Below are 22,995 nucleotides of genomic sequence, written 5' to 3'. Positions count from 1 at the left end.
TAACGGGACATTATTTAGAGTCTGTTACTGGCATCAAGGGACCCTGTCGTTTTACCATATTGACATTTGAATGGGCAAAGAAGGCACAATTTAACAGCTTTAAATGCATCATTTTGTGAAAACATACTTACAGTTTCCATAAATATGACTAAACATGTATTTCTGGAGCCTGTTTTATTTTGTCAGACTATCTCTTTTATACAGTGATGCTTACATGACTGACACATATATACACACACCCAATATGGCTGCTCAGGTGTCCAAGTAATTGCCCTGAAGCATAGGGGTGATTTTGCCAATGTGGGTGCATTGGAGGCGGGACTGCTGCTTGTCGGGTTTTAGTCCCGCCCCCAATGACCTGTGGCCAACCCATGCTATTTTCCGTTGATTGACCTTGTTAAGCCCACCCAGCGGGCTTAGCAGGCCAATTAAGGGTAAGCCGCTGACAGAGAACGTCAGCGTATGACGTTTCATCTGTCAAAAATTTTTGACAGATGAATTGTCATTGTTTGACAGCTTTGAGAAGCTGTTAAACACGGACATTCTCTGTTGTTTGGTGAGTTCTTGTTCTCAAGGCTCACCAAACCTATTTCCAGAGCAGAAATCAGATGGCTGTTGCATTCTGTCATCTCTGCCGTCGAGATGCCGGAGCCATCGGATCCCCAACGATTGAAGCCTGCAGGAAGAAACAAAGGTAAGGAAACTTTTTCTAACACTTTTCACTCACCTCACATACTTACCTCTCCACACTTGCACCCATCACTCACCTCCACTGTGCACTTTTGCACCCCTCTCACCCCCACAGACCCATTGCTCACCTCACTGACCCCGACAGGGTTTCCTGACATCGGGAAGCCCGCACCTCTGCTGGAAAAATGGTGACAATCCTCTTAACTGCCTGTTAACTACCAGTTAAGTGGCTGTAATTCCCTTCCTGCCTCCAGGAGACGGGACCCGGCATGGGTCGGGTACCCACCTCCTGGGAAGATGGCACGGAGGCGGGTTGGGGGTGGGATGGGTACCTGCCCCCAGATTCTGCCATTTTCCCGGCAGTCCCGCCTCCAAACCCGTCTCCCCAGGGCTGGCAAAATCGCCCCCATAAAGTACATTATTTTTATGTTACTGTCACCAGCTCTCAGTATTAAGATGCAGTCTGACTGAGATGAAGTTTAATAGCGCAGCAATATTGACAAAGATAAGTACAGTGCAAAACTGTTAAAAGAATAATGATTTTGCCAAGTAATTTTATTCACTTAATCATTCTTTTCTTTTTTCTGTTTTAACTGTTATATCAAGTTTGGCAAGAACCTCACAATGGAATTCAAATTGGATTGCAATTACAGTACTGTAAAAACACTCACAGTTGTTATGGATAACTGAAAGTGTATTTAAGTCATTTAACAGGGACTACGAAGGCACTATATAAATGCAAGTTGTTGTTGTAGTTGTCAGCTATCATTAGTAAAGGGATTTGTGCATGGGGATTATACTGGGCTGGAAATTGTGGTTCGGAGGCTTCCCGCGGGTGAACTGCAAGAAAAGTACGAACCTACCTGGTGCCTCCGTATCTTCGTAGACTCGCACTCCTGGGCCTGCAGACGTACGCCTGGATAAAGGCTCACGTATCCCAGGCTCAAATGCGGTTCGCAAGCGTCCCTGGGATCACGTGGGCCAGCCCAACTAATCAGAAAGGGGGTTTCCCATTATGCTTATGGGGATTCCATTTACATATGGAATCCCCATAAGCATGAATAGGAATCCCCTAAAAAATGCACTTTCACCCCACTTAAATAAAAATAAATCATCACATGCTCAAAATTCATTACAAATAAATAAATGTAAAAAATTTTAAAGGGGCCAAAAATAACCTAAACAAATTTTAAATGTTTTTGAATGTTTAAATCATTTAAAAACATTTATTTTAATATTTATTTAAACCCTTACTCTGATAAAAGAAGGCCCTACGCCTGCTTTTACCAAGCCTAAGAGCTTCATGGGCATTCGCTGGGCAGCAGTTGGTCAAATAGCCCAACACTGCGCCAGCGAATGTCCATTTCCTGCGCATGCATACGATCTGTCAAGCTGAAACGGGACAGATCGCAATTTCCAGGTTTTCGTGCATGCGCAGCGCATGCAGAGACCTGGAACTTGCAGGGCAATTACGACCACGTATGCTGTGCATGCATGGTCATAGGCCCCAGAAAATCCAGGCCCTTTTCTTAAATGTTTTATTCTTTTATCAGTTATTCATTAAGTGAGCTGACTATACATAAATAATCCCACTGTGATCAAAGTTACGACTGACTCATTCCCTTAGTACCTAATCTCAGCAGAGGGGAGCTCGGAAGTGGAAGTGCTGCAAGTGTTTTATGCCAATTCTCTCCCTCCTAATCGTCGCCTGAAGGCGCTGACTCCTTGATGGCATATAGTTTCATGGGTACTGTAAGGGGACAAAAAAGACGACTTAGAATTAAAATTAGAAGAAACTATAACTTCTTAGAATTAAAATTAGTGGAAACTAGAAGGCTGATAAGTTTGTCTCCTATCCTTGCTTAGGAATGTAGGACCTGGATAAGACAGGAACTGTAACGCTAACAAGCTTGTCTTTTGTCCTTGCTTAAGATAAGGCAGGACAAACAGATTCTCATAGGATGAGGTAAGCATCTCATGGCCAGAGTAGAAACAGATAATTTAGCCCACGAATGTTGTAAAGATGGGTTTCTGTGAACCATTCAGCAACCTCCATGATAAGGGGCAACGAATGGACACAGCCCTTCGCCTATTCTGTACACCAATCAATGATCATAGAAGGGGGGGTGCATGCCTCAAGTTAGGGTATAATTGCTGTACGCATTTGATACTCGGTGGAAGAATTCCTTTCTCTGGGATGAGACTGAGATTTTCCCCCTGCATATGCTTGAATAAAGATCGTGAAGCTTATCCAAGGTGTCCGTCTGGTGAATTTGTGGTTGCTATAGGGCAAGCGTCGACCCCTTATTTCAGGGGGTCCACTTGAGAGGAGGGAAGACTTCTCTTTTACCCTAACAGGTACTGTCACCCTAGGATAGGGAAGGAAGAATCAACTAAGGTTCTCACTGATCATTGTCCAGTGACCTCTGCTGAAAATGTGCATACGTGGACATCGGGTGAGGACAGAATTATGCCTGGCTATAATTTTCCCCTTCCCCTCATGACAAAATAGTCTGTCAACACACAATCTTGCTGGAGCATGGCATCTTGCAGTGTACGCCGTTAGTTAGACTTTTTCCTGCACCCTTAAGCACAACATTTTTTTGCATCATAACTTGCTGGAAGTGCGAGCTGATAACAGCATGACAAAGGCAACAGGGCATCTGGGACCTTAAATGAACAGTGGGAGCAACAGTGGAAATTTAAGGATTGAGAAAGAAACAGAGGAACAGCAGAGAAGGAGGGTGAATTAGAATCAAATCAGCTACAGAAAGAGAAATAAAGAGAGGAAAAGAAAGGTTGGATGAAGAGAGACAGAAAAAGAGACAGAAAGGAAAAGTAAGAAAAAAAAGATAACATTTATATTTTGACGTTTTAAAAATATCCAACAATAATTTACTATATGCAGGAATGAGATTGAACAGTTTAACTTGTTCCCTTTGTGGGCCAGAGAGGTTAATTGGCATTGCATTAACAATTATCAAATCGTTAAAAAGTTACTTACGTAGTTAAATTCTCACCCTAACTTTAGTTTAATGTACAAATCCAGCGAGTTCTTAAAAATAGCAGGAAGGCTAAGGGCAAGATGCCATTTATGCGAAGCAAATGGCAGAGCGACATAACTCGACCAGCAAGTTTTGGAGATTCGCAACTCACGGTTCCCCTGAACTTGCGGGCACATTACTTTGCACGTTAATAACGTCCTTAACATGTCATTGTCAGCCATGGCTCAGTTGGTAGCACTCTTGCCTTTGAGTCATAAGGTTGTGGGTTCAAGTCCCTCTCCAGAGATTCCAGCACAAAAATCTAGGCTGACACTCCAGTGCAGGGCTGAGGGAGTGCTGCACTGTCGGAGGTGCCGACTTTCAGATGCGATGGTAAACCTCGTCTGCTCTCTCAGGTGGATGTAAAAGAGCCCATGGCACTATTTCGAAGAAGAGCAGGGGAGCTATCCCCGGTGTCCTAGTCAATATTTATCCCTCAATAAACATCACTAAAGCAGATTATCTGGCCATTTTCATATTGCTGTTTGTGGGACCTTGCTGTGCGCAAACTGGCTGCCATGTTTCCTACACTACAACAGTGACTATACTTCATTGACTGTAAAGCACTTTAGGACGTCCTGTGGTCCTGAAAGGTGCTATATAAATGCAAGTCTTACTTTATTTTTCCAGCAAGATCTGACCCATAGCCAAGGTGTGCAGAAAAGTAATGGCCCCTTGAAGAAAGTATCAGAGAGTGACAGTGCCTATGAAATTACACACAGGCCTTCAGAAGGAAATTGGCATAAAAGATGTATTACTGCTATTAGTCAGCAATGAATAATACATCTCCTGTTTTCATTTAAAAACAAGAGGCCACTTCACAACAAAGAAACAGAAATTGGTCATATGACTCAGTGTGAAATCCTACATGATTGGAGACAAATCTGTATTCTTAATGGTTAGAGGACAGAAGTTATTAGGTGTTACATTTGAATTGCTTAGTGCCTCAGAGTGAAATATGTTGCAGGCAACCATGATTTTAAACGCAACTAAACTAATCCTGTATTCACAACTGATGACGTGAGCTACACTTGTATGTGTATAGTCCAGACAGATGGGAGGACAATCTCGTTTCTGTAATAATAAACTGCCTATTTCCAGCTCCAGAACATCGCCGACTCCGCCACTGCCTCAGCTCATCTGCTCCTGAAACCCTCATCCATGCCTTTGTTACCTCAAGACTTGACTATTCCAACTCACTCCTGGCCTGCCTCCCACCTTCTACGCTCCATAAACTTGAGGTCATACAAAACTCTGCTGCCCGTGTCTTAACTCGCACCAAGTCCCGTTCACCCATTAGCCCGCTGCTCGCTGATCTACTTTGGCTCCCGATTTAAGCAACGCCTCGAATTCAAAATTCTCATCCCTGGTGCCAGGGTCAAGGGTGTCACTGAATGGCTGCAGGGCATTCTGAAGGGGGAGGGTGAACAGTCAGAGGTCGTGGTTCACATTGGGACCAATGACATGGGTAGGAAGAGGGATGAGGTCCTGCAGCAAGAATTTAGGGAGCTAGGTAGCAGACTAAAGAGCAGGACCTCAAAGGTTGTAATCTCTGGATTACTCCCGGTGCCATGTGCTAGTGAGTATAGGAATAGGAGGATAGAGCAGATGAATGCGTGGCTAAAGAGTTGGTGCAGGAGGGAGGGCTTTAGTTTCCTGGATCACTGGGCCTGTTTCTGGGGAAGGTGGGACTTGTACAAGTCGGACGGGTTGCACCTGAACCAGAACGGGACAAATATCCTTGCGGGGAGGTTTGCTAGCACTGTTCGGGGGGGTTTAAACTAACTTGGCAGGAGGATGGGATACAGAGTGGAGCTATAATAGGGGGTGATGTGCAGCCAAATATAGAGGAAAAAATAAGTCAGACTGGAAGGCAGAGCAAATATGTAACGGCACAAGGGAGTAGGGCAAGGCTAAATGGCATTTATTTTAATGCAAGGAGTCTTACGAATAAGGTGGATGAACTGAAGTTGTTGATGAACACATGGGAGTATGATATTGTTGCTATCATGGAGACATGGTTGAGGGAGGGGCAAGACTGGCAGCTCAATATTCCGGGGTATAGAATCTTCAGGCGAGACAGAGGGGGGGGGGGTAAAAGAGGAGGGGGTGTCGCAATATTAATTAAGGAGATAATTACTGCTGTAAGGAGGGATGATATATTAACAGGTTCCTCTAATGAGGCCATATGGGTTGAACTTAAAAACAAAAAGGGGCTAGCACTTTGCTGGGAGTGTACTATAGGCCCTCAAACAGCCAGGGGGAGATAGAGGAACAGATATGTAGGCAGATCTCAGAGAAGTGTGCAAATAATAGAGTAATTATAGTGGGGGATTTCAACTTCCCCAATATTAACTGGGATAGTCAGAGTGTGAAAGGCTTAGAGGGTGCAGAATTCTTAAAGTGCATCCAGGAGAGCTTTTTGAGCCAGCATGTAGAAAGTCCTACAAGAGAGGGGGCGGTACTGGACCTAATTCTAGGGAATGTGGCCGGGCAAGTGGTAGAAGTGTTAGTAGGTGAGCACTTTGGTGACAGTGAGCATAATTCGGCGAGATTTAAGGTAGCCATGGAAAAGGACAAGGATGGACCGGAAATAAAGGTTCTAAACTGGGGGATGGCCGATTTTAATATGATAAGGCAGGGTCTGGCCAATGTGGACTGGGATCAGCTACTTGAAGGAAAATCCACATCAGGGCAATGGGAGTCTTTCAGAAAGGAAATTGAGAGAGTACAATGGCAACATGTTCCCGTAAAGGTCAAGGGTGGGACCAACAAGCCCAGGGAACCTTGGATGTCAAGGGATATATGAAAATGGATTAGGAAAAAAAGGGGGACTTTTGGCAGATACAAAGGACTAAAGACAGAGGAAGCCCTAGAGGAGTATAAAAAGTGCAGGGGGATACTTAAAAAAGAAATTAGGAGAGTGAGGAGGGGCCATGAAATAACACTGGCGAGCAAAATAACGGAAAATCCTAAGGTGTTTCATAAGTATATTAAGGGCAAGAGAATAACTAGGGAAAGAGTAGGGCCCATTAGGGACCAAAGTGGCAAACTGTGTGTAGAGCCAGAGGATGTAGGTGGGGTTTTAAATGAATTTTTTGCATCTGTGTTCACTATGGAGAAGGACGATGTGGACATAGAAATCGGGCAGGGGGACTGTGATATACTTGAACATATTAGCATCGAGAGGGAGGAGGTACTAGCAGTTTTAGCAGGCTTAAAAGTGGATAAATCCCCAGGCCTGGACGAGATGTATCCCAGGCTGCTGTGTGAGGCAAAGGAGGAGATTGCAGGGGCTCTGACACAAATTTTCAGAACCTCTCTGGCCACAGGGGGTGTGCCAGAGGACTGGAGAACAGCTAACGTAGTACCATTATTCAAGAAGGGTAGTAGGGATAAACCAGGGAATTACAGGCCAGTGAGCCTAACATCAGTGGTAGGGAAATTATTGGAAAAAATTCTGAGGGACAGGATTGGTCTCCACTTGGAGAGGCAAGGATTAATTAGGGATAGCCAACATGACTTTGTCAAGGGAGGATCATGTCTGACCAATTTGATTGAATTTTTCGAGGGGGTGACTAGGTGTGTGGATGAGGGTAGTGCAGTGGATGTGGTTTACATGGATTTCAGTAAGGCTTTTGATAAAGTCCCGCATAGGAGACTGGTCAGGAAGGTAAGAGCCCATGGGATCCAGGGTGCCTTGGCACATTGGATCCAAAACTGACTTAGTGGCAGAAGGCAGAGGGTGATGGTGGAAGGTTGTTTTTGTGACTGGAAGCCTATGTCCTGTGGGGTACCGCAGGGATCGGTGCTGGGTCCCTTGCTGTTTGTGGTCTACATTAATGATTTGGATGTGAATGTAAAAGGTATGATCAGTAAGTTCGCAGAGGACACAAAAATTGGTGGGGTGGTAAATAGCGAGGCAGGAAGCCTCAGGCTACAGGACGATATAGATGGGTTGGTCAGATGGGCAGAACAGTGGCAAATGGAATTTAACCCTGAAAAGTGTGAGGTGATGCATTTTGGACGGACTAACAAGGCAAGGGAATACACAATGAATGGTAAGACCCTAGGAAAGACAGAGGATCAGAGGGACCTTGGTGTGCATGTACATAGATCACTGAAGGCAGCAGAACAGGTGGATAAGGTGGTTAAAAAGGCATATGGGATACTTGCCTTCATTAGCCGAGGCATAGAATATAAGAGCAGGGAGGTTATGATGGAGATGTACAAAACGCTGGTAAGGCCACAGCTGGAGTACTGTGTGTAGTTCTGGTCGCCACACTATAGGAAGGATGTGATTGCGTTGGAGAGGGTGCAGAGGAGATTCACCAGGATGTTACCTGGGCTGGAGCGCTTCAGCTATGAAGAAGGACTGGACAGGCTGGGGTTGTTTTCCTTGGAGCAGAGAAGGCTGAGGGGGGACCTGATTGAGGTATACAAAATTATGAGGGGCATAGATAGGGTGGATAGAAAGGAACTTTTCCCCTTAGTAGAGGGGTCAATAACAAGGGGGCATAGATTCAAGGTAAGGGGCAGGAGGTTCAGAGGGGATTGGAGGAAAAACGTTTTCACCCAGAGGGTGGTTGGAATCTGGAACTCACTGCCTGAAAGGGTGGTAGTGGCAGGAACCCTCATAACATTCAAGAAGCATTTGGATGAGCACTTAAAATGCCATAGCATACAAGGCTACGGACCAAATGCTGGAAAATGGGATTAGATTAGACAGGGCTTGATGGCCGGCGCGGACACGATGGGCCGAAGGGCCTCTTTCTGTGCTGTATAACTCTATGCTTTCAAATTCCTCCATGGCCTCGCTCCTTCCTATCTCTGTAATCTACTCCAGGCCCAAACCCTCGGAGATATCTGCGCTCCTCTACTTCTGGCCTCTTGAGCATCCTCGATTTTAATTGCTCCACCAATGGTGGCCGTGCCTTCAGCTGCCTAGGCCCTAAGCTCTGGAATTCCCTCCCTAAACCTCTCTGACCCTTTGGGCTGGATTTTGCCAATGGGGAGCTTTTGGAGGCGGGACTCCCAGTTGTCGGGTTTCAGTCCTGCCTCCATCAACTTCTGGCCAACCCACGCTATTTTCCCTTGAAAGACCTTGTTAAGCCCGCCCAATGGGCTTAACAGGCCAATTAAGGGGAAGCTGGTTACAGAGAACATCAACGTATGACGTTTCATCTGTCAAAAATTTTTGACAGATGAATTGTCATCGTCTGACAGCTCTGTGAAGCTGTCAAACAGTGACATTCACTGTAGTTTGATGAGGTCTTGAATTCAAGACTCATTAAACCTCTTTCTTTTACAGAAATTATGATGGTTGCTGCATTGGATAACGCAACGGACATCTGTCATCGCTACCGCAGAGGTGCGAGACTCTCCGCATACCCAACTCTTGAAGCCTGCAGGAAGAAACAAAGGTAAGTACACTTTTACTAACACTTTCTACTTACCTCACATACTCACCTCTCCACAATTGCACCCATCACATACCTCCACAGTGCACTTTTGCACCCCTGCGACCCCTACAGACTCACTGCTCGCCTCAGTGACCCTGGCGGGGTTCGGAGCCTTCCGGAAGCCTGCACTTGTGTGGGTAAAATGGGGATAATCCTCTTATCTGCCTGTTAACTGCCTGTTAACAGGCAGATAAGTGTCACTAATCCCCTTCCCGCCTCCAAGGAGACGGGACCCGGCGCGGGTCGACTACCCGCCTCCTGGGAAGATGGCACGGAGGCGGGTGGGGGCGGGTTGGGCACCTGCCCCCAGATTCTGCCATTTTCCCAGCAGTCCCGCCTCCATACCCACCTCCCCAGGGCTAGCAAGATCATGTCCTTAACCTCTTTCCTCTTTTAAGATGCTCCTTAAAACTTACCTCTTTGACCAAGCTTTTGGTCATCTACCCTAATATCTCCTTATGCGGCTCAGTGTCAAATTTTGTTTGATAACGCTCCAGTGAAGTGCCTTGGGACGTTTTACTACATTAAAGGCGCTATATAAATACAAGTTGTAATTGTTGTTGTAAGAGCAGAAAATGCTGAAAACACTCAGCAGGTCAGGCAGCATCTGTGGAGAGAGAAACATGGTTAACGTTTCAGCTCGATGACCTTTGGTCAAAATTGGAACGTGTTAGAGATGTACAGCTTTTAAGCAAATACAGAGCCAGGGAAAGAAAGGGAAAGAAAGGGCAGCACGGTGGCATAGTGGTTAGCACTGTTGCCTCACAGCGCCAGGGACCCGGGTTTAAATCCGGCCTCGGGTGACTGTCTGTGTGGAGTTTGCACATTCTCCCCGTGTTTGCGTGGGCTTTCTCCGGGTGCTCCGGTTTCCTCCCACAGTCCAAAGATGTGCAGGTTAGGTTGATTGGCCATGATAAAAATTGGCCCTTAGTGTTAGGGGGGATTAAATACGTGGGGTTACGGGGATAGGGCTTGGGTGGGATGGCTGTCGGTGTAGGGACCGGGTGCTAGCGTTTGGATGATCAGCCATGATCTCGTTGAATGGCGGAGCAGGGCCGAATGGCCTACTCCTGCTCCTAGTTTCTATGGGTGGGGGGTGAGGTGGAGAACAAAAGGGGAATATCTGTAACAGAGTGGAGTGATTCAATGCCAAAAGGGATGATTGTGCAGGGCAAAAGAACTGTTCATCACCAGCATCTTCCAGTTCTGATGCCAGGTCACCGAGCTGAAATGTTATCTCTGTTTCTCTCTCCACAGATGCTGTCTGAGCTGCTGAGTGTTTTCAGCATTTTCTCTTTTTTTATTTCAGAGTTCTAGCGCCCACAGTATTTTGCTTTTGTCTTTTCTGCAGGAGTCTTACTTAGACTGCTAATGCGTTAACTGAACTGAGTTTGTAGTCTCAATCAAATTCCCAGAAGGAGCAACAAAAAGCCACCAACAGTTAGCGCTAATTGATTTAATTCAGTATTAATAAACAAACAGCCTCAACTGTCGAGGTCATGTGTAAAAGTAGTTAATCTGAGTTCAGGGTTCAAGTACACGATTGGGACAAAGAGAAAGCTTTAATCTGCATCTAGCACGTGCTGCATGTAAATTAGAAAGACGAGATGCTGACAAAGGCAGGGAGATTTTCCAATCGCCTGGATGTATGATGCAATTCATCCCAAACACTTACAACAGTGTTAACTAAAATTGCTTTGCCACACTGCCAACCTCTTTTCACCGTACCTGTGAACATGTGAACTGCACAGAGAAATCAATACAAAGCAGAGGTCTGACCATATTTGCATTACAATATAAAACGCAACAGCATAGTGACATGTTGCAATTGGAGTCTGCTGCTGCTGCTGCTTAATGGTCTTCAACACAAGAGTATTTATACATCATCACAGCTGAGAAGATAATTCATTCATGACTGTGGAGAGTACCTCATGACCACACCATGCCTGAGGCCAAACCAAAGTCAGATTGCCACTCATCACCAACATTTTTACAATGCTCTTTATTCGCTGCCGGCGAGATGGGGTACACGTTCCAAAGTTCTGTGTTCCTTAATCTTTCTTTAGACACTTGCAGTTATGTGGTACCAGCCCCTATCCTGCCAGCTCCCACACCAAGGGTTAATGTACTCTACTCAGAATGCAGTTTGCATTAATAAATTGCTGAACCCACTTTGCACCACCATAGTGTGTGTGATTTAACTTCCTCCACCACCCCACATGTAGGCCGCGTTTTCGGCAGCCGTGGAAGTCCGGTGAGGCCGGAGCAGACAGCAGCCTCAAACTCCGCACCCATCTTCATCCCGCCTCTTCCAAGTGATTCTGCCCTGATTGGGCTTGATAAGCCCGCCCTGCGAGGTTCCCAGCCAATTAAAAGGAAGCGGGTCTGATGATGTCATCTGATGACACGTCATCAGCCGGTTTCCTTAAAGGGGCCATGTCCACATTCATTTTGACAGTTGCACTGTCAGTGCTCTGAAGCATTGAGGTGCTGCAAACGCTGACAAGCACTGCACAGAGGTGCACGGCTGCACCCAGGCTCTCCCATGACTCCCTTCACATACTTATAGAGAGAGTCACAGCAGGCAGGGAGGTTCTCTTCCTTTCCCATGGGCAGAAGACACCTCCCCAGGACACCAACACAGCCTGGTTGCACATTGCACAGGAGGACACAAGCAGTGATGTCGTCAGGAGGACCAGGCTGCAGTAACACAAACATTTCAATGATCTCAGTAGATCATGAAACGTTACTGCCAAGCCACACTCAACCTCATCCTGCTGTGTCACTCATCGCATCCCCACCACTCTGCCTTCCCTACCCTACTCCTGCACATCATTACTCACACCAATTTACCTTGCACCTCCATCTACATTATCACATCCCCATCTCACTAGCCACCCCTCACACTCACCCTCATCCTAGTTCAATCACAGAATCACAGAATCACAGAAACCCCACAGTGCAGATAGAGGCCATTTCGGCCCATCGAGCCTGCACCGACACATATCCCACCCGATCCCTGTAACCCCTACACCAACACATATCCCACCCTATCCCCGCAACCCCACGTATTTAATCCCCCTAACACTAAGGGTCAATTTATCATAGCCAATCAACCTAACCCGCACATCTTTGGACTGTGGGAGGAAACCGGAGCACCCGGAGGAAACCCACGCAAACACGGGGAGAATGTGCAAACTCCACACAGACAGTCACCCGAGGCCGGATTCGCATACCAACTAACAACACATAAGGGTAGGCACTTGGGTGGTTTAGCCAATGGTCATGTGAAGTTTCTGGTAATGTGCTGTCAAACATTGAAATATTTATTTTGAACACTTTGCGTTCTTGGACAGATTTGTGTGCACCTTTGGAAATGGCTTAGTGAGTTCCAGTGAATGGTGAGACGTAACGGTACCTCCCCCTCCCCCCCCACCCCCCCCAATGGTGATGAAAGAGGCTTGGACATTGTAGGGATGCTTTATGGTGTTGGTATCGGATGGTGCCAACCTGGTGCATCATGTGGCAGCCTGGGTGTACAGTGTTAAGTGAAGCAAATCTGGACATGGTGAGCCCATTGCTGGCGTCCCGGGCAGCAATGTGCACGGGTGATGATGCCCTGTGTCCAGTGCAGCATCAGTTGATTGCGGAGAAGGTTGGTGCTGTTGGTGCTGCTGGTGTGCCCGGTGATGCTGGTGTTGGGATTCTGAGGACCAAGGTGAGATTTTTTTCATGGACACCGATGCTGATGGAATAGAGGGCAGGTGAGGCTGAGATGACAGAAGCAATCTGTCAATATTGAGATAGGTTGTTCCAAGGAGGTGAAAGTAGATAGAGAGATTACTCCAAACACTTCAAAAGTGCATAAAGCTCAAAAGTGGGTTTCAAATCATTAATGCTTCAGCTTCTGAGATTGGAAAGTGACCAGCTGTGAAATGGTAGCTTTTAGACCACTTTTGCAGCTGTCACCTATTCAAAGAAATGGAGAATTGTTCAGAACCCGACACACTTGCCTGGTGTGATCCCCGAATGATGGGAACCTCGTGGAAAACTTGGGAAAATGGTTTGTATCTGGTAAAATGTTGATTAAATTGCTTTAAACACCCTCTTAACAAGCACAATTGCATGACCCGCCGCTTAGTGCCGTGTCTGCAAAGCGCAGGCAGAACCAGCACAAGGAGGTGGGTTTAGAGCGGGATACCGCCCCACTGTCAATCCTTTGGATTTTGACAGCGGATCCGCCTCCGAACCCGCCCTCTGAGCACCGGCAAAATTCAGCCCGTAGAGTCACCCAAATCAAATTTGGACAAATGGTGCAAGGCCACCTGAGGAAGACAGTGCTTCCGCTTCATGCCCACTATGATATATATCGCAATTCTGCAAACTTGACAATCAGAAAAACATTGCCAAAATCAAAATAACATAACCTTAGAGTGCAGAATATTCAAATAGCAAAACATTTTCACTTATGAGCTATGTTTAATGAATTGTTACAATTTCTACAAATACAAATTAAGCAGGGTTCAGTCTGGTATCTGCTTCATTTGCTTCTTTCCTCATACTTCTGAATCAGAGCCATTAATTAACAGAAAATGCATTTCCTTACTGTGTAACTAAAGATTCAAACTACGCACCATCAAAATACAATAAAGCATTTCTCCCTCTGATTGAGAAGCCTGAAAGAAACATAAACGTGATTATGTTCAATTTCCTGAAAAACGGGCGGTCAGCGGCTGAAATTCGGGGGAGGGACACCTTGGCCGTCCCATTGATACCCAAGGCCCACCTGATGCAATTCTCAAGCAGGCTTATAAATTGCTAAGCCTGCTTCGCGCGGGAGGTGGCTTCAATATGCAAATCGGGGTCCTATATATTGGGGTCATTTGTACCAGGCATTGAGCGGCCTAAATAGAGGTCCCACAAGGATTTGGCTGGAGGCCTCTCAAAAAGTGGATGAAGAAATGTTTTATTTTTGAGGGCCAGGAGAAGCACTCCTGACCCTCGTGGGCCCACAAAAGAACTCCGGCCTTCTGCTAGCCTGTTCAAGGTCCCCCAGGGATTGCCCCCCCACCCCATGGCTGACTCATCATCCAGGTCAGTGTGGGAGCCAGACGATTTCTCCTCCTTCTACAACTGGAGAGCTGTAGCCAGGCGCCCGTTTCCACCTGCTGCTCGCTGCCAGCAGTCAAATGAGGTAAAATGGTTCGGGCCTCCCAACGTTGGCTTTGGGCGGGCAGCGTGGCCGTTCTGCTGACTTTGCACCCGTTTCAGGCTGACGTCGATGGTCGGCCCCATTAAGATTTGATTTATTCCCCAACTCCTGTAATTTTGGGGGGAAAAAAGCAATCTTTGAAACATCAGTTTTAGGATCAGAGGAAACTTTAAAATTTGTGAACGTAACTTTCAGGATCGCAGGGCAGGATTGAGGTCCTGAAAATTCAACAAAATCAGGATGTCCCAACTAAATTGGAAATGTTGAGGTGTGTGCTGCAGTATTACTATGACCAGTGCAAAGTGAACTTTAAAAAGTTCCCAGGCAGAACATCTTTTCAATGTTAATAAAGAGCAAACTCTCCCGCTGGCTCTTTGTTAACGTTAAAAATTTAATAGCCATTTGAGCACGAGCGTAGCTTTCCCTCACCAGAGTGCAATGTGGAACTGGTAGTGTCACGGGTTTGCCAGCTCTGCATTCCTCCAAACCGTTTTCAGTATCAAAACAATCCCTGCAGTATAACCGTGTCCTGGCTCAAGTAATTCAATCTAATGGCCTGGCATATACAAATGGTCTGCCTGCACAATTAAAGGGGCTGCACTGCCACCTTCTGACACTCTCAAACAAATACTGGAGTAGACAACCCCCTTGATGAAATCTATAGTGCCCTCGTGTGGCTCTTCCAGAGGGTACTTTCGCAGTAGTGTGGTGCCATGATTGACAAACTCGACAGCATATTTAATCTAGAGACTGGAACACCCTGCCGCTCATGGCCTTGCAATCACTCAATAATAAGTGAAGTCTTATTACTAGAGGTGACGCAAAGAACACACCTCATGTCAAGTACGAAAAACATTGCAAAATGCATCAAAGCAAGTGTACAATTTTCCTGCCATTTAATCTGCAAAATGCGATTAGAAAAGTGGGGGAAAGTGGGGGAAGACTGATGATTGGACTGGTGTAAAAAAAATTTGCATAAGGAATAAACAGCAAAGTAATAAATCACTGCAACAGTTCATGATTCCTGCACCAAATTGTTCCATTACACTTGCACAAAAGTGCTGAATAGATCTTTTATAAAAGTAATGGAAAAATAAGAAAATAGTACCACTTACAAACATCACCATTTCTTTACCTTAATGACAAACAAAGCCTGAGCATGAAAAACAGTATTTACAAACATATTTTCCAAACTGGATCAGGAGAGTCATGTGGCAAGACAGCAAGAGATAAAAAATAGAGAAAGTTTTAATTAGGAAAGAAAACAAAATCAACGGTATTATTATTATCATACTTACCAAAGAGCCCAACAGGGTTTCCAAACTATATTAGTTCCTGTAAAACAAAGTAAAAAAAAAAAAAAAATCCCATAGCATCATATATAATGGATACCTCACAACAAATCACAGGAAAGTAATCTAATCAAACTCAGGCGATGTCATAAACTGACAGAGTGCAGCTTGAGTGATTTATAAGTATCACCTCTGAGATTGAATTAGTGCCTTAAGCTAATAGTATATTTTATTAATCACATTATTATATATAAAAACATACAGACGTGCACACCCATAAAAAGAAAAGAAAGACTTGCATTTATAGAGCGCCTTTCATGACCACCAGATGTCCCAAAGTGCTTTACAGCCAATGAAGTACTTTTTGGAGTGTAGTCAATGTTGTAATGTAGGAAACGCAACAGCCAATTTGCACACAGCAAGCTCCCACAAACAGTAATGCAATAGTGACTAGATAATCTGTTTCTGTTTTGTTGATTGAGGAATAAATATTGGCCAGGACAGCGGAGGTAACTCCCCTGCTCCTCTTCAAAATAGTGCCATGAGATCTTTTAGGTCCACCTGAGAAAGCAGACGGGGCCTCGGTTTAACGTCTCATCCAAAAGACGGCACCTCCGACAGTGCAGCACTCCCTCAGCACCGCACTGGGAGTGTCAGCCTAGATTTTTGTGCTTAAGTCTCTGGAGTGGGACTTGAACCCACAACCTTCTGACTCAGAGGCGAGAGCCATGGATGAGTCTCACCATCAGATCATTTTATTAAAAACAAGTCTCGCCATCAGTACTATTTGAGGAAGTCCTGCTTTCTGGACTGATTTTCCTAAATCAATAACAAAGACCTCTCATTGTGTAAAATGTTGCTGTAGCTGGGCATATGCCGTTAGTTAGACTTGTCCCCTGCACATTTAGGTTTTTTAATTTTTTGCGTGGCATGTTGCTGAAAGTGCGAGCTGAAAACATTGCAGTGAGGGAAACTGGGCATCTGGGAGCTGAGTGAACAGAGCAAGCAACTGGGTATCTCCTTAACCAATCAGATTGAAGGATTGTGAAATAAACAGCACAAGGACTGAGAAGGAAATGTAAATTAGTGGGTGAATTCAATGTCACATCAGGTACAGAGAGAGAAATAAAGAGAGGGAAAGAAAGATTGGATTGAGAGAAAAATGTAATTCTAATTTTGACATTTTTAAATGTCCAACAACAATTAATACCTGAAGGAATGAGACTCCACACTTGTAATAGTTAATTTTCAGTGCCAGAGAGGTTGATTGGCAGTAATTAACACTTATCACATCATTAAAAAGGTACTTAGTCTGAAATTTACAAGGCTTAACTTTCTGAGGTGAGTTTAGTTTGTATCTACTGCGCAAATACAGCAACTACATGCTGTTCAATGCATTTCAATGCAGATGGCGAGATGCTGTTTTCACGAAGCTAACAGTGGAATGGTGCGTCTCGGACAGCAATATAATCATGCATCTGCCCTCATCTGAAGTTGCTGTGGCATTTGCATAAATACCAGTAAGCACCATTACCTCACCGTTACCTTCTTCCCTGTGTATTTTTGTTGATCAGTTGAATATATTGAGAGGTAATGGCATCACTGGGGAACCAGCTGAAAGGAATCACTGTGGCCCACAATGAGTGGAAGCTGCATGAATCTTAGAAGATAGAGAGCTCTGAATCCTTCAGCAATGTCAGCATAGATTTTTTGTGCTCAAGTCCCTGGAGTGGGACTTGAACCCACAACCTTCTGACTCAGAGGCGAGGGTGCTACCCACTGAGCCACGGCTGACACTGAGATAGGGATTTTATTTAATCTTGCTCTCTTGATGGAAGTATAGGCCATTCCTGATGTCCAGGTAGTTTATGCAGTGAGCAGCTGGGCCATACATAACAGGAAGGTCCCAGGTTCAATCCACGGCCTATGATGAGTTAGCTGGGTCAGTGGTAGAGACACTATAATTGGCCTGAGATCTGCTAAGTTGGGGAGGGGAAAATTAGGCAGTGATCCTGATCACTTTCCAGTGACATCTGTTGTTGCAAGTGCATATGTGCTGATGTTGGGTGAAGATGTCATCAGACTAGCCTGTGAAGCCCTTACAGTTAGAAAACCTGCTGCCTACTAGAAAATTCAGTCTTCTATATACTATAGGGTTCATTCATTTTTCCTGACCCAAGATTTTTCTTAAACTATTTTGTTTGATTTGTTTACAGGTTACAGACACACCCACACGGGCACTCACAGAGTAAACCCACTGCCGATCCAGATTCCGCACAGGACGTGGCAATAGGGATGAGTTCACCAGCTGAGCTATCAATCATCTCGGCTCCACAGCAAACCAGATAAATCCACTTCAAAACAACAACAGAATCTCTTTCAGCAATCCCTCTTTGACCCGACCATAACATAAAATCTGAAGGGAAATAACTTAACACTAAAGTCGCGTCTAGCCTCTCTCTTCATCTCACACCATTCAAGGATGAAAAGTTGCATTCTGCTTTTACAGATGCTCTAAGTTTGCCTTTCATTCCAGCTACAAGTGTTTTCAGGCTCCCTGAACTGATACTCAGCCCTCCTCCTGTTCGCTGTTCTAGGATCTTTGGATTGGCAATTCCGCCAAGTACTTCAGGCTCCAGCTGTGGAAGCACTGATCCACAGGCATTCCAGAATCCCAAATTAATATTTAAACTTTCTATATTAGATACTCTTGGTTTCTCCAGATGGAAAGCTTAGACTTCCCAGATGACTATCTTTGTTCTGCCAGCCGCACCCCCTCCCCCGATTACACCCTTTCCATTTCTGAAAAGATTATTTCACCATGAATGAACAAATCATGTAATACATTTCTCAAAATGTTACAGGGTTTTCAATAAGGTTTGACAAAACGTTTTTTTTCTGCGTTAGTTACCACAGTGATGGAATGACACAAAACACACCACAACCTTTTCATCACTTGTGTGCACATAACAGCAATGAAAAAAATATGTCTGTTCTGCTGATCCCCCCCACTTAGGCTTGGAGAGAGGCCAGTCCTGTAAAGGATCCCAATTAAAGACCTTAATGAAAGGACCAAACACATACGAGTCAAGTATGTTTGTGCTTCAGCTCAACTAAACCCAAGAAAGGCTTACATTTATATCGTGCCTTTCACAACCTTCGGACATCCCGAAGCGCTTTACAGCCAATAAAGTACTTATTTTGAAGTGTAGTCACTTTTGTAATGTAGGAAACGTGGCAGCCAATTTGTACACAGCAAGGTCCCACAAACAGCAATGAGATAATTACCAGATAATCAGTTTTAGTGATGTTGGATAAGGGATAAATAATGGCCAGAACACCAGGGAGAACTACCCTGCTCTCCTTCGAAAGTGCCATGGGATCTTTCACATCCACCTAAGAGGGCCTTGGTTTAATGTCTCATCTGAAAAACGGCATCTCTGACAGCACCTTCCTCAGTCCTAGATTTTGTGTTCAAGTCTCTGGAATGGGACTTGACCCTGCAACCTTCTGACTCAGAGGTGAGAGTGGGCTGATATTACATTTTGGCTCTGTCCCACAAAATACCCCCCCACAACGAAACATACTTAAAAATAGTAACTTGCTACAATACAACACATATTAGCCACAGATATTAAACTGTAAATTACTTTTCAAATTTACAGCAGTAAAGTCACAATCATTACTCCTTCAGTGTGAAAATCACGATGTGTCTGTGATGGAGTACATCAACACCTTACTTCTGCACTGAGCCAGCACTTTGCAAAATCAAAGCTACACCATAAAATTGACAGCTTATACTGGCATCTGATACTCCCCTTCATCAATGAGTAAAACAAATAAACTCAAATATTGCAAAAACACATGATATAACAGCACTTCTCATTAAATTGGGTGATTCAACTTTCCATCCATCACTATCCACAGTAATACTCCACTTAACTGTTATCCTGTATGTGTTATTTGTCTATATATTTAGATATTCATGTATTCATATATGTGCATCTCCAGGATTGTTAATCAAAAAAATAGCCACAGAGATAATTACATTAAAATGCTTGCATTACCAAGATTACCAATCACTGGATACTGACTTACACCTTTTCTAAACTAACACAAGAGGACCCAAATTATGAAACCCCCAATCCTTGAAACTACTGTGGTACGTACAATAATTTAACATTAAAATCACACTTTTTCGCGAAAAACTTTGGAGAAGGAAATGAGTTACTTACAGATTTTGCGTGCATACATATGTGATTGAAAGCCTGTGGCACATTATCACATCGAAATAGCTCACAGCATTTTCCAAACATTAGAACTATTTGTAAATTATTAATCATTCGCAATAAAGATATTCCAAAGCCATCAATTTTATGGTTTAGCAAGGCAGTAATTTTGCATTTGAAAGAAAGCATTAAACTACCACAACCTGAAGGAATGATTCAAATTAGGAATAGTTAAAAACTGAAGAACTTGCTACAACACACGTATTTTGCCTGGGGATCGTTTAAATGTTTTATGCTTGTCATAATTTTAAAGTGAAATGAGTCTGTGATTTTTTTTTTTCTTTTATGGCTCAGTTAAAGAAAAAAATTAGTCTTGTACCAACTCTGATCTGGAGTTTTTCGAGTCAACAGAAACCTTCAACTTGGGCGAGGACGTATAACAGGTGGTTTTGGTCGGCTGCCCATTCTACACCCCACCCGATTTTCCATTCCATTGCAGTCCGTTGAAGTTTCCCCCCCCCCCCCCCTTAATTGGCATAATTGTAAATTAAGGGCTGCATTATACTTCAATTCATTTAGGGTTTAAGGCCTTGAAACAATTTTGTTTCCTCTCTCCATCCACGACCTCCTGCCCCGCAACTTTAGCAATCCTGGATGTCAGGTACGCACAGATGCAAATGACAGGAGATATATCATTTGCCCCTCATTACATTCATGCCTGCCCATATTTGGACAAGCGTACTGTATGCCTTACATTGCTGCTGGCTGGAAATTACAGAAGTAGCTGGCAGAATGGCTTGCTACACTATTTTCCTTCGCTGCTCATTATAGTTACGCCAAGAGAGCCAGTTTCACTACAAAGGAAAATCTGCCCTCCTGTCTCTGAATATACTGTCGATGAACCTCAACACATTTGGGGAAAACAGCTGGCAGCAAGACCAAAGTGAAAAATTGTACATTTGCGCTGAGTATTTGATGTGTTTTGTTCACCGCTTTATACCACAGTGATGCGGCTGACAATGCAACACTTTGGATTCAGGCAAAGTGAAGCTCAACATATCTGCACAATTTTGCTTAATATGCAAGTGAAATTGTTAAGGCCAGGGAAAGGCCACTGTCTTATCACCCATTTAACGACGTAAGCAATAAAATGACTGCTCAGTGGGCAATCTTCTTAAATTTTATTTTGTACAATTGTGAATCTCAAGCCATCCAACACTACCTTCTCTGTCCAAATCTCAAAGTGCCTTCAAATTGACAACTTCAAACCCCAGTCACATCAAGGTGAAACTGTTGAATATCCTCATTATATACACATTTCTGGAGTGACAGCATAAAACAGGCAAGCTCCAGGCCTCCAACAGCATCCAGGGTCACACTTCCCCAAGGATGGTCCTCAAGAGGCAGCAGAAAACACACTTCCTGCTGACCTTCCAAACAGACCCTTCACCCCCTAGCCCCACCACCACCACCACCAAATGTCACGCTCTGGTAAATCAAAAGGGTGAGGTCACAAATGTCTTTTGGAGCACTACATTCTGGGCACTGCAGCATCAATATAAAACTGTTTTTTTTTGATTATTTGTATTCCTGAACCAAATCGAGGGGGCAATCTTGGCCATCACTTGTAAATAATAACAGGTTTTTTTGACAAACAAAATTAAAATTGCCTTTTCAAGGAATGCCCTCGAGACACCATTAATAATAACTTGCATTTATATATATCACCTTTGTCATAAGAAAACATCCCAAGGCATTTCACGGAGGCTTAAGGAGAATCGGACATTGAGCTAAAACAGGATAGATTAGGAGGGGTGAACAGAAGCTTGGTCAAAGAGATGAGTTTCAAGGAGAGATTTGGGGCTGGAAGTTCAAAGCATGGGGTCTAGGTTGCTCAAGGCATGACTGCCAATGGTGGAGCAAAGGGAGGAGGAGACGAGGCCAGAGTCAGAGTAACTGGGATCGGGTGGGATATGTGTCGGTGCAGGCTCGGTGGGCCGAAATGGCCTCTATCTGCACTGTGGGGTTTCTGTGATTTCTGTGATAACTGAAAGTTTGATTATTCTGTTCCCTTTCTCAGATTTACAACCCCTCCATTAATATGCACAGTTCCTTGGTCAACAGAGGGAAAGTGAAGAGTGTAGCCTGTCTGTTTTTTTTTAATGGTAGTGCCAAACTAGCCACAAGGGAGTGACTAGGAATGGCTTTCCCTCCCCACAGTGAAGTATTTAGTCTATGCTGGGAGTCTCCATGCATGTTTAGGCTCTACAGATGGTAGTGAAAGCTGCACAACACACTATAGGAATTAAACTACCTGCTGTGCAGGATATCTACCCTGAGAGGTGCCGGGGGAAGGCCCTGAGAATCATTAAAGACACGAGTCACCCCAGCCACAACCTCTTCGCCCTGCTCCCATCCGGTAAGAGATACCGAAGCATACGGTCTCATACCAACAGGTTTTGAAACAGCTTCTACCCCAAGGCCATAAGACTCATGAACGATTAATTTATTATTATTTATTACTGTTGTTTTATTTATTATTACTGTCTTTCTATTAGTATTTCTATTAGTATTTTTATTATTGTTATGCCATATTTATTCCAATGTTGGGAGGACTCGTAAAAATCAACATTTCATTGTGCAGTACACACGTCTGCTGCATATATGACAAATAAAATTGAATTGAATTGAATTGAATGTTGTGCAGGAGATCAGGTATGCGTACACTTCTTGCGTAATCCTGGGCATGAACTGGTCTCCTACTGATCTAAGGTACAAAGCATTGCTGCACCATGAAAATGATCAAGCTTCTTTGCAAAGGATTTATACAGATCTGCAGTTGGGAGTATCTGGATTGTTTTTAAATGATATGTCCATCCTGCAATTTTTTGCTTGGTAGAGCTCACTAAGTAGTACCCACGGTAAGTGGGGAAAGAACTTTTATTGTGCTGAATTATTAAAAACTGACCTTAAATGTTGCTGATTAGTGTTTGCAAAAATGAAGGAAAATGTAGGTAGACTGGCCTTTCACTGCTTTAACATCAAATGGTTGAAGAGACTACTTTT

The 22,995-nt window shown here is 44.3% G+C and overlaps 1 protein-coding gene across 1 annotated transcript in view; it reads left to right on the top strand.

Annotated features, from left to right (window-relative positions):
- The window catches only part of LOC147122647 (uncharacterized), a 34,652-nt gene extending 14,214 nt beyond the window's left edge, over positions 1–20,438 (top strand). Inside the window, exons 2-3 of the mRNA XM_086003646.1 lie at positions 9,046–9,157; positions 17,917–20,438. Coding sequence (XP_085859772.1) covers positions 9,046–9,157; positions 17,917–18,049 — 245 coding nt within the window. The 3' untranslated portion in view covers positions 18,050–20,438. The remainder of the gene's footprint in view (positions 1–9,045; positions 9,158–17,916) is intronic.
- Positions 20,439–22,995: the final 2,557 nt, after the last annotated feature.

The sequence above is a fragment of the Somniosus microcephalus genome, chromosome 2 (assembly GCF_052327205.1).
Source record: "Somniosus microcephalus isolate GS21.2 chromosome 2, FLI_Smic_1.0, whole genome shotgun sequence".
Lineage (NCBI taxonomy): Eukaryota > Metazoa > Chordata > Chondrichthyes > Squaliformes > Somniosidae > Somniosus > Somniosus microcephalus.
This window is presented reverse-complemented; position numbering and strand designations above follow the sequence as displayed.